Source organism: Pristiophorus japonicus, chromosome 8 (genome assembly GCF_044704955.1).
Source record: "Pristiophorus japonicus isolate sPriJap1 chromosome 8, sPriJap1.hap1, whole genome shotgun sequence".
NCBI lineage: Eukaryota > Metazoa > Chordata > Chondrichthyes > Pristiophoridae > Pristiophorus > Pristiophorus japonicus.
Genome location: NC_091984.1, coordinates 242,098,885 through 242,111,423, shown reverse-complemented (window position 1 = coordinate 242,111,423; position 12,539 = coordinate 242,098,885). Strand labels below are relative to the sequence as shown.

Sequence of the window (12,539 nt, the reverse complement as noted above, 5' to 3'; positions counted from 1 at the left end):
CACAGGGGGTGATGGGTGAGTGGGACTGGGTGTGAGTTAGGACACAGGGCAGTGAGCACAGGGGGTGATGGGTGTGAGTTAGTACACGGGGCAGTGAGCACAGGGGGTGATGGGTGAGTGGGACTGGGTGTGAGTTAGGACACGGGGACAGTGAGCACAGAGGGTGATGGGTGAGTGGGACTGGGTGTGAGTTAGGACACGGGGCAGGGAGCACAGGGGGTGATGGGTGAGTGGGACTGGGTGTGAGTTAGGACACGGGGTCAGTGAGCACAGGGGGTGATGGGTGAGCGGGACTGGGTGTGAGTTAGGACACAGGGCAGTGAGCACAGGGGGTGATGGGTGAGTGGGACTGGGTGTGAGTTAGGACACGGGGCAGTGAGCACAGGGGGTGATGGGTGAGGCGGACTGGGTGTGAGTTAGGACACGGGGCAGTGAGCACAGGGGGTGATGGGTGAGTGGGACTCGGTGTGAGTTAGGGCACAGGGCAGTGAACACAGGGGGTGATGGGTGAGTGGGACTGGGTGTGAGTTAGGACACGGGGTCAGTGAGCACAGGGGGTGATGGGTGAGTGGGACTGGGTGTGAGTTAGGGCACGGTTCAGTGAGCACAGGGGGTGATGGGTGAGTGGGACTCGGTGTGAGTTAGGACACGGGGCAGTGAGCACAGGGGGTGATGGGTGAGTGGGACTGGGTGTGAGTTAGGACACGGGGCAGTGAGCACAGAGGGTGATGGGTGAGTGGGACTGGGTGTGAGTTAGGACACGGGGCAGTCGGGAGGTGCCAGACACTCTCACCGGGGATTGGGCGGACGGGAAAGTGGGCTGTCAGGACGTCTCCTGCTATCCCAGGTGGCCAATTACAGGGCAGAGTGAATAATAATAATAATATCAAGTAATAATAATCAAGATGATTGTAAAAAGTCAGAGCAAAGATTTAGCGATTTCTATCAATTTTAATGTTAATACTGGAGTATTATTAAAATTCGTATTAATATTAAAATTGCACTCAATATATTAAGGGGAACAGATGGGGTAGATAGAGAGACACTATCTCCATTGTTTGGGGAGTCTGGGACTAGGGGCAGAGTCTACAAATTAGAGCTGGTCCTTTCAGGAGTGAGATTAGGAAACACTTCCAAACAAAGGATGGTGAAGTTTGGAAATCTCTTCTGCAAACGGCAATTGATGCCGGATCAATTGTTAATTTTAAATCAGAGATTGATAGATTTTCATTAACTAGAGGCACTAAGGGACATGGGGCAAAGGCAGGTATATGGAGTTAGGTCACAGATCAGCAGGTTGATCTCTTTGAATGGCGGAACAGGTTCGAGGGGCTGAATGGCCTCCTCCTGCTCCCATTGAGGGGCTAGGAGCAGTTTTCTGCTATTACTGCTGCTCTGTTATTTTATTTAGGTCGCAGTCAATGAGCAATTGGGCCTTTGTTATCAAACACCACAGTTAGTTAATAATAACCTGACAGTAAACCTGTAACCAGGGCCTGGTTTAATTTGCTGCAAATCTCAACCACTGCAGTACCGCGAGAGCCCACAGGGTGACGCTCCAGAGCTATGAAAGATCACCTTGCTCAATGGCACCACCATCAGGCCCACAGTGGTACTGCCCCCATCCAACCCCATTTACAATCCAATGTCTTCCTTTTCCACAACCGAGTATTCCCCTCCACCGTGTCCATCCCACTCCCCTCACCTCTGCTCTCACCCCTCCCCCTCCCTCCCACAATTATGAATAAGAATAAGGAGAAGGCGATAGAGCAGGGTAGCACTGGGGGAAATGAAAACCAGAGCGTAACAGGACGGGACAGTGTATAAACATAAAGGTGAATCAGAAAGTGGGGTCTAAGCTGGAAAAAATGTAAAAAAACAAATTTAAAAGCTCTTTATCTGAATGCACGCAGCCTTCGTAACAACATAGATGAGTTGACGGCACAAATAGATACAAATGGCTATGATCTGATGGTCATTACAGAGACGTGGTTGCAAGGTGACCAGGGCTGGGAACTAAATATTTAGGGTATTTGACAATTCGGAAGGACAGACAGAAAGGAAAAGGAGGTGGGATAGCTGTGTTAATAAAGGATGGGATCGTCCCACCGTACAACAAAGGTCCCCCACCAGCCTGTCCTCACCACACAGCACTGCCCCCCAGTCATCAAGATCCACGGCCCGGCCCTGGACAACGTGGACCACTTCCCATATCTCGGGAGCCTCTTAACAAGAGCAGACATTGACGACGAGATTCAACACCGCCTCCAGTGCTCCAGTGCATCCTTCGGCCCCCTGAGGAAAAGAGTGTTTGAAGACCAGGCCCACAAATCTACCACCAAGCTCATGGTCTACAGGGCTGTAGTGATACCCACCCTCCTGTATGGCTCAGAGACATGGACCATGTACAGTAGACAAGTCGCTGGAGAAATACCACCAACGATGTCTCTGCAAGATCCTGCAAATCCCCTGGGAGGACAGACGCACCAACGTTAGTGTCCTCGACCAGGCCAACATCCCCAGCATCGAAGCACTGACCACACTCGACCAGCTCCGCTGGGCAGGGCCACATTGTCCGCATGCCCCAGACACGAGACTCCCAAAGCAAGCCCTCTACTCGGAACTCCTTCATGGCAAACGAGCCAAAGTTGGGCAGAGGAAACGTTACAAGGACACCCTCAAAGCCTCCCTGATAAAGTGCAACATCCCCACCGACACCTGGGAGTCCCTGGCCAAAGACCGCCCTCAGTGGAGGAAGTGCATCCGGGAGGGCGCTGAGCACCTCGAGTCTCGTCGCTGAGAGCATGCAGAAACCAAGCGCAGGCAGCGGAAGGAGCGTGCGGCAAACCAGTCCCACCCTCCCTTCCCTCAACCACTGTCTGTCCCACCCTCCCTTCCCTCAACCACTGTCTGTCCCACCCTCCCCTTCCCTCAATCACTGTCTGTCCCACCTGTGACAGGGACTGTGGCTCTCGTATTGGACTGTTCAGTCACCTAAGGACTCATGTTTAGAGTGGAAGCAAGTCTTCCTCGATTCCGAGAGATTGCCTATGATGATGATGATGTTTGTATGTGTGTGTGAGTGTGTGTGTTTGAGTGTGTGTGTGTGTGAGTGTGAGTGAGTGTGTGTGAGGGTGAGTGTGTGTGTGAGAGTGTGTGTGAGTGTGTGCGCGTGTGAGAGTGTGGGTGTACGTGTGATTGTGTGTGTGTGTGTACGTGTGATTGTGTGTGTGAGTGTGTGTGTGTGAGTGTGTAAGTGTGTGTGTGTAAGTGTGTGTGAGTGTGTGTAAGTGTGAGTGTGTGTGTAAGTGTGAGTGTGTGCGTGTGAGAGTGTAAGTGTGTGAGTGAGAGTGATTGTGTGTGAGTGTGGGGGTGTGTGTGTGTGTGTGTGTGAGTGTGCGTACGTGTGATTGTGTGTGTGAGTGAGTGTGTGTGAGTGTACGTGTGAGTGTGTGTGAGTGTGTACGTGTGAGTGTGTGTGAGTGAGTGAGTGAGTTGTGTGTGTGTGTAAGTGTGAGTGTGTGTGTGTGAGAGTGTGTGTGTAAGTGAGTGTGTGTAAGTGTGAGTGTGTGTAAGTGTGAGTGTGTGAGTGAGCGTGTGTGTGAGTGTGTGTGTAAGTGTGAGTGTGTGTGTGTGTAAGTGTGAGTGTGTGAGAGAGTGTGTGTGTAAGTGTGAGTGTGTGTAAGTGTGTGTAAGTGTGAGTGTGTGTAAGTGTGAGTGTGCGTGTGTGTAAGTGTGAGTGTATGCGTGTAAGTGTGAGTGTGTGTGTGAGAGAGTGTGTGTGTAAGTGTGAGTGTGTGTAAGTGTGTGTAAGTGTGAGTGTGTGTGAGTGTGTGTGAGTGTGAGTGTGTGTAAGTGTGAGTGTGTGTAAGTGTGAGTGTGTGTGAGTGTGTGTGTGTGTGAGTGTGTGTGAGTGTGTGTGAGTGTGAGTGTGAGTGTGTGTGAGTGTGAGTGTGTGTGAGTGTGAGTGAGTGTCGTTTGTTCACAAAGGCTGAAGGTGGAACTTTGAAACGATGCAGAGAATGGGCCTGTTTTACGATTCACTGAAAGGAGACACTTTAATGAGATTACGGCTGGATTTGGAAGCAGACGGGATCAGCTCAATCAGACACAATCTTTGCATTGTCAAAATTCATTTTTAATGAGAGAAGTAAACATAAAATGGCACTTTAACAATAATCAGTTTAAAACTTTACACAATAAAAAAATAAAAAAGAAACCTTGCTTTGTTGGGAGGTGAGGTGATGGAACGGAGGCAGTGTGTGACGGGTACAATGGCAATAACTCAGAAATATCCATCAATGACAACACAACATGCAGTCCATGGGCTGAGTGACCTTCGGCGGGAGAACGCTTCACAAAGTGCAATCACCGTCCTGTCGCACCCCACGGCTGGCTCACCGTCTATTCACTGTCCGACAGGGTTTCGTACTGTGAGGAGAGCAAAGGCTGTGGCTCTCCTTCTCTGTCCCAGGAGCGTTGCTGGCTTGCTGCCGTGGTTTGTGGAATGATTGCTGGAGGGGGAACGAGTGATGCTGGGGCCAGGCCTGTGGGCAGTCTGAGGGTCAGCGTGTTGTAGGGGAAGGGAGCGGATCCTGCAAATGAAACATAGCACAGAGTGAGAGAAAGGACCTCCCTGACAGAGGCTGCACCAACAAATACCATCGTCTCACCCCAACCCACCATACCGGGCAGAGCTCCCCGAACTCGTCTTCCAACAGTGCAATGGCAGATTATTATGTGGGGTGGGTAAACAGGGCCTCAGTTTAATGTCTCATCCAAAAGGTGGCACCTCCGACAGTGCAGCACTCCCTCAGTACTGCCCCTCCGACAGTGCGGCGCTCCCTCAGTACTGCCCCTCCGACAGTGCGGCGCTCCCTCAGTACTGCCCCTCCGACAGTGCAGCACTCCCTCAGTACTGCCCCTCCGACAGTGCAGCACTCCCTCAGTACTGCCCCTCCGACAGTGCGGCGCTCCCTCAGTACTGCCCCTCCGACAGTGCGGCGCTCCCTCAGTACTGCCCCTCCGACAGTGCGGCGCTCCCTCAGTACTGCCCCTCCGACAGTGCAGCACTCCCTCAGTACTGCCCCTCCGACAGTGCGGCACTCCCTCAGTACTGCCCCTCCGACAGTGCGGCGCTCCCTCAGTACTGCCCCTCCGACAGTGCGGCGCTCACTCAGTACTGCCCCTCCGACAGTCCGGCACTCCCTCAGCACTGCCGCTCCGACAGTGCGGCGCTCTCTCAGTACTGCCCCTCCGACAGTGCGGCGCTCCCTCAGTACTGCCCCTCCGACAGTGTGGCGCTCCCTCAGTACTGCCCCTCCGACAGTGCGGCGCTCCCTCAGTACTGCCCCTCCGACAGTGCGGCGCTCCCTCAGTACCGCCCCCTCCGACAGTGCGGCACTCCCTCAGTACTGCCCCTCCGACAGTGCAGCACTCCCTCAGTACTGCCCCTCCGACAGTGCAGCACTCCCTCAGTACTGCCCCTCCGACAGTGCGGCACTCCCTCAGTACTGCCCCTCTGACAGTGCAGCACTCCCTCAGTACTGCCCCTCCGACAGTGCGGCACTCCCTCAGTACTGCACTAGGAGTGTCAGCCTAGGTTATGTGCTCAAGTCTCTAGCCTGTTGACTCGGAGGCAGGAGTGTGGCCCACTGAGCTATGGCTGGTGAACATGAGGGGGTTACAGTTATGAAATTATGAAGAGAGTCAAGAAGTGAGGGCTTTTTTTTGTAGACTTGAAAGCCTCTCCATCCTTGCAAATGTCTGCTCAATCTCCAGGCTCCCATCCCTCCCCAGGGTCCTTGACCAGGCTGTCATTTCCAAATCCCTGCGCCTCTTTCCGACAGCTGCCTGTTTGAAGCTCTCTGCCCCACCACCGTCAGTTACTGTCAGTGAAGGAATGTTCCACATTTCTCCAGCGTGCTTGGATGGTAGTTACACCTCCTGGAAACTGCGAGCAGTGAATCGGCAAACCATGCTTGGGAAATCCCACTCGCACACGCCTCCTTTCTGAGTAATCCCCTCCGAAAGGAGGCGTGTGTGAGTGGGAGTCCGGCTCCTTGCTCAGACAGACTGCCTGTGACCAACAGCGAGTGCACTGTGAGCGCGGGATTGGTGTTAATGGTCCAACATATTGAGGGGGTTTGAAGTCTGTGCTGTTTGTTGGCCGAGCGAGAGATGAGGTGGTGCTACCTGTGGAAGAGAGCCTGTCCTCCCACTCCTGGGCTGTGAGCGGGGTATGCCTGTGACAGTCACTGTCCGAGTGTGCAGAGGCTGGTCTCTCGCAGTATAGCAGGCCGGGCACCGGGGACTGGGCCTTCCTGGTACTGGTTCTCCCGCCCAGCGCCGGCTTAACTCCACCTGCAAACAAAAAGCTGTCAGTCTGATTGCCAGCATCAAATCGTTCATCCATTATATCAACATCCACAGCCCGTCACAGCAACAGTACGTGATCGCAACATCCTTCACACCCGGCCAGTTACTGTTCCAAATAATTCCACTTGTTGTAGCAGAGAAAATGCAAAACAAGTTTACAAAACCTTTTAATAAAATACTTTCATTGTGTTAATGTTTAATCTGAATCTGCCGAATTCTCACTCTCCACAATTCCACAAAGGGAACAAAGTCTGTTTACTTTCATTTGCCCCCAAGCTGTGAGTGTCTGAATACCCTGCTGAAGTTACTGTAAATGTGTCGGTACAACACTGGGGAGCGGTTGCATTTTTATCGTTGCCGATTATATTTTGGATACAGAGAACATCGAAAGCAGAACTGGGCTATAAGCTCATGCAGGGCCCAGAAAACACAGCTCCAAACAGTTCCTGTTAGACTCGAAACATTGCCTGAGTTAGAAGTGTAAAGTGCGACTGTTTATAAATATATCCACATTAGAAAAAGAATAAAAATATGTGACTAAATAGTCTTGTCTAAAATCTCCCTTGTGTGTTACTTGTGTGGGCTAATTGCAGCATCAAACCTTCTCTTTTGCCAAAGTCTTATCCCCACACATCATAGTGTCCTCGTGTAGTTAGTGTGTGTGTGTGCTCGTAACCCCGGTCTGGGTATTCCCCGCTCCATGTACAGTGTGTGTGCTCGTAACCCCGGTCTGGGTATTCCCCGCTCCATGTACAGTGTGTGTGCTCACTAACCCCGGTCTGGGTAACCCCGCTCCATGTACAGTGTGTGTGCTCACTAACCCCGGTCTGGGTATTCCCCCCGCAATGTACAGTGTGTATGCTCACTAACCCCGGTCTGGGTAACCCCGCTCCATGTACAGTGTGTGTGCTCACTAACCCCGGTCTGGGTAACCCCGCTCCATGTACAGTGTGTGTGCTCACTAACCCCGGTCTGGGTAACCCCGCTCCATGTACAGTGTGTGTGCTCAGTAACCCCGGTCTGGGTATTCCCCGCTCCATGTACAGTGTGTGTGCTCACTAACCCCGGTCTGGGTATTCCCCGCTCCATGTACAGTGTGTGTGCTCACTAACCCCGGTCTGGGTATTCCCCGCTCCATGTACAGTGTGTGTGCTCACTAACCCCGGTCTGGGTATTCCCCGCTCCATGTACAGTGTGTATGCTCACTAACCCCGGTCTGGGTATTCCCCGCTCCATGTACAGTGTGTGTGCTCAGTAACCCTGGTCTGGGTATTCCCCGCTCCATGTACAGTGTGTGTGCTCAGTAACCCTGGTCTGGGTATTCCCCGCTCCATGTACAGTGTGTGTGCTCACTAACCCCGGTCTGGGTAACCCCGCTCCATGTACAGTGTGTGTGCTCACTAACCCCGGTCTGGGTATTCCCCGCTCCATGTACAGTGTGTGTGCTCACTAACCCCGGTCTGGGTATTCCCCGCTCCATGTACAATGTGTGTGCTCAGTAACCCCGGTCTGGGTATTCCTCGCTCCATGTACAGTGTGTGTGCTCAGTAACCCCGGTCTGGGTATTCCCCCCGCAATGTACAGTGTGTATGCTCACTAACCCCGGTCTGGGTATTCCCTGCTCCATGTACAGTGTGTGTGCTCACTAACCCCGCCCTGGGTAACCCCGCTCCATGTACAGTGTGTGTGCTCAGTAACCCCGGTCTGGGTAACCCCGCTCCATGTACAGTGTGTGTGCTCACTAACCCCGGTCTGGGTATTCCCCGCTCCATGTACAGTGTGTGTGCTCACTAACCCCGGTCTGGGTAACCCCGCTCCATGTACAGTGTGTGTGCTCAGTAACCCTGGTCTGGGTATTCCCCGCTCCATGTACAGTGTGTGTGCTCAGTAACCCCGGTCTGGGTAACCCCGCTCCATGTACAGTGTGTGTGCTCAGTAACCCCGGTCTGGGTATTCCCCGCTCCATGTACAGTGTGTGTGCTCACTAACCCCGGTCTGGGTAACCCCGCTCCATGTACAGTGTGTGTGCTCACTAACCCCGCCCTGGGTAACCCCGCTCCATGTACAGTGTGTGTGCTCAGTAACCCTGGTCTGGGTAACCCCGCTCCATGTACAGTGTGTGTGCTCAGTAACCCTGGTCTGGGTATTCCCCGCTCCATGTACAGTTTGTATGCTCAGTAACCCCGGTCTGGGTAACCCCGCTCCATGTACAGTGTGTATGCTCAGTAACCCCGGTCTGGGTAACCCCGCTCCATGTACAGTGTGTGTGCTCAGTAACCCTGGTCTGGACACGAATGGTCAGTGAGAAGGGATGCAGACCTGTTGAGGGAAGGCAGCGAACGTCTTCACTCTGCCCTCCAGTGCCAGCATTGACAGCCATTGGGTTAATAGCAGCGGAGGTGACCGATGAACGCTCTTCCCCACGGTCATCATATTTGCCCATTAAGGCCTTCCTAATAATGTCCTCCAAACCCATGTTGTTACCGGAATGATCTGCCATGGATTGGCTTCTAGAACTGACTGACCCTGGGAGAGAGGAGGGAGAAGAGGGAGAAGAAACCAGTATAAAAAGGAGGGTTGAGAGAAGGCAAAACAAAAGGGAGAGGAGCAGAGGGAAGAAACAAACAGTGAGCATTGTATCAGCAGGCAACAAACCTTACTAGCAAACAACGAGAGATCGCAGCACAGCAACTCGCTCACCCACTGACTGGCCGAGGTTAGAGGTTAATCATCAGCAAGCACCCCGATAACTGGAGTATTTCCCCCCATACACCCCGATAACTGGGGTATTTCCCCCCCCCCATACACCCCGATAACTGGCGTATTCACCCCCCCATATACCCCGATAACTGGGGTATTTCCCCCCCCCATACACCCCGATAACTGGGGCATTCACCCCCCCATACACCCCGATAACTGGGGTATTCACCCCCCCATACACCCCGATAACTGGGGTATTCACCCCCCCATACACCCCGATAACTGGGGTATTCACCCCCCCCATACACCCCGGTAACTAGGGTACTCGCCCCACATATACCCCGATAACTGGGGTATTCACCCCCCCCATACACCCCGATAACTGGGGTATTCACCCCCCCCATATACCCCGATAACTGGGGTATTTCCCCCCCCCCCATACACCCCGATAACTGGAGTATTTCCCCCCATACACCCCGATAACTGGGGTATTTCCCCCCCCCCCCATACACCCCGATAACTGGGGTATTCACCCCCCCATATACCCCGATAACTGGGGTATTCACCCCCCCCATACACCCCGATAACTGGGGTACTCGCCCCATACACCCCGATAACTGGGGTATTCCCCCTCATACACCCCGATAACTGGGGTATTCACCCCCATACACCCCGATAACTCGGGTATTCCCCCCATACACCCCGATAACTGGGGTATTTCCCCCCCCATACACCCCGATAACTGGGGTATTCACCCCCCACACACCCCGATAACTGGGGTATTCACCCCCCCATACACCCCGATAACTGGGGTATTCCCCCCATACACCCCGATAACTGGGGTATTTCCCCCCCATACACCCCGATAACTGGGCTATTCACCCCCCCATACACCCCGATAACTGGGGCATTCACCCCGCCATACACCCCGATAACTGGTGTATTCAACCCCCCATACACCCCGATAACTGGGGTATTCATCCCCCATACACCACGATAACTGGGGTATTCAACCCCCCATACACCCCGATAACTGGAGTATTCACCCCCCATACACCCTGATAACTGGGGTATACACCCCCCCACACACCCCGATAACTGGGGTATACACCCCCCATACACCTCGATAACTGGGGTATACACCCCCCCACACACCCCGATAACTGGGGTATACACCCCCCATACAACCCGATAACTCGGGTATTCACCCCCCCCATACACCCCGATAACTAGGGTATTCATCCCCCATACACCCCGATAACTGGGGTATTCACTCCCCCCATACACCCCGATAACTGGAGTATTCACCCCCCATACACCCCGATAACTGGGGTATTCACCCCCCATACACCCCGATAACTGGGGTATTAACCCCATACACCCCGATAACTGGGGTAGTCACCCCCCATACACCCCGATAACTGGGGTATTCACCCCCACACAGCCCGATAACTGGGGTATTCACCCCCCATACACCCCGATAACTGGGGTATTAACCCCATACACCCCGATAACTGGGGTATTCGCCCCGCATACACCCCGATAACTGGGGTATTCACCCCCATACACCCCGATAACTGGGGTATTCACCCCCATACATCCCGATAACTGGGGTATTCACCCCCCATACACCCCGATAACTGGGGTATTCACCCCCATACACCCCGATAACTGGAGTATTCACCCCCCATACACCCCGATAACTGGGGTATTCACCCCCCATACACCTTGATACCTGGGGTATTCACCCCCCATACACCCCGATAACTGGGGTATTCACCCCCCATACACCCCGATAACTGGGGTATTTCCCCCCCATACACCCCGATAACTGGGCTATTCACCCCCCCATACACCCCGATAACTGGGGCATTCACCCCGCCATACACCCCGATAACTGGTGTATTCAACCCCCATACACCTTGATAACTAGGGTATTCACGCCCCCCCATGCACCCCGATAACGGGGGTATTCACCCCCCCATACGCCCCGATAACTGGGGTATTCGCCCCACATACACCCCGATAACTGGGGTATTCACCCCCATACACCCCGATAACTCGGGTATTCCCCCCATACACCCCGATAACTGGGGTATCCCCCCCCCCATACACCCTTATAACTGGGCTATTACCCCCCCATACACCCCGATAACTGGAGTATTCACCCCCCATACACCCCGATAACTGGGGTATTCACCCCCCATACACCCCGATAACTGGGGTATTCCCCCCACACACCCCGATAACTGGGGTATTTCCCCCCCCCCCCATACACCCCGATAACTGGGCTATTCACCCCCCATACACCCCGATAACTGGGGTATTCCCCCCCATACACCCTGATATCTGGGGTATTCACCCCCCATACACCCCGATAACTGGGGTATTCCCCCCATACACCCTGATAACTGGGGTATTCACCCCCCCATACACCCCGATAACTGGGGTATTCACCCCCCATACACCCCGATAACTGGGGTATTCACGCCTCCCCATACACCCCGATAACTGGGGTATTCACCCCCCATACACCTTGATAACTAGGGTATTCACGCCCCCCCATACACCCCGATAACTGGGGTATTCACCCCCATACATCCCGATAACTGGGGTATTCACCCCCCATACACCTCGATAACTGGGGTATTCACCCCCATACACCCCGATAACTGGAGTATTCACCCCCCATACACCCCGATAACTGGGGTATTCACCCCCCATACACCTTGATACCTGGGGTATTCACCCCCCATACACCCCGATAACTGGGGTATTCACCCCCCATACACCCCGATAACTGGGGTATTCACCCCCCATACACCCCGATAACTGGGGTATTCACCCCCTCCACATACACCCCGATAACTGGGGTATTCACCCCCTCCACATACACCCCGATAACTGGGGTATTCGCCCCCCCCATACACCCCGATAACTAGGGTATTCACCACCCCCATACAGCCCGATAATTGGGGTATTCACCCCACATACGCCCCGATAACTGGGGTATTCGCCCCACATACACCCCGATAACTGGGGTATTCACCCCCATACACCCCGATAACTCGGGTATTCCCCCCATACACCCCGATAACTGGGGTATTCCCCCCCCATACACCCTTATAACTGGGCTATTACCCCCCCATACACCCCGATAACTGGAGTATTCACCCCCCATACACCCCGATAACTGGGGTATTCACCCCCCATACACCCCGATAACTGGGGTATTCCCCCCACACACCCCGATAACTGGGGTATTTCCCCCCCCCCATACACCCCGATAACTGGGCTATTCACCCCCCATACACCCCGATAACTGGGGTATTCCCCCCCATACACCCTGATATCTGGGGTATTCACCCCCCATACACCCCGATAACTGGGGTATTCACCCCCCATACACCCCGATAACTGGGGTATTCCCCCCCATACACCCTGATATCTGGGGTATTCAC

At 53.8% G+C, this 12,539-nt stretch overlaps 1 protein-coding gene across 1 annotated transcript in view; it reads right to left on the bottom strand.

The window, feature by feature from the left end:
• Window positions 1–4,116: 4,116 nt before the first annotated feature.
• The window catches only part of LOC139269269 (nuclear receptor corepressor 2-like), a 103,223-nt gene continuing 94,800 nt past the window's right edge, over window positions 4,117–12,539 (bottom strand). The window contains exons 23-25 of the mRNA XM_070888356.1: window positions 8,698–8,904; window positions 6,196–6,363; window positions 4,117–4,595 (exon numbers count right to left, since the gene is read on the bottom strand). Of these exons, the coding sequence (XP_070744457.1) occupies window positions 4,405–4,595; window positions 6,196–6,363; window positions 8,698–8,904 (566 nt within the window). The 3' untranslated portion in view covers window positions 4,117–4,404. The remainder of the gene's footprint in view (window positions 4,596–6,195; window positions 6,364–8,697; window positions 8,905–12,539) is intronic.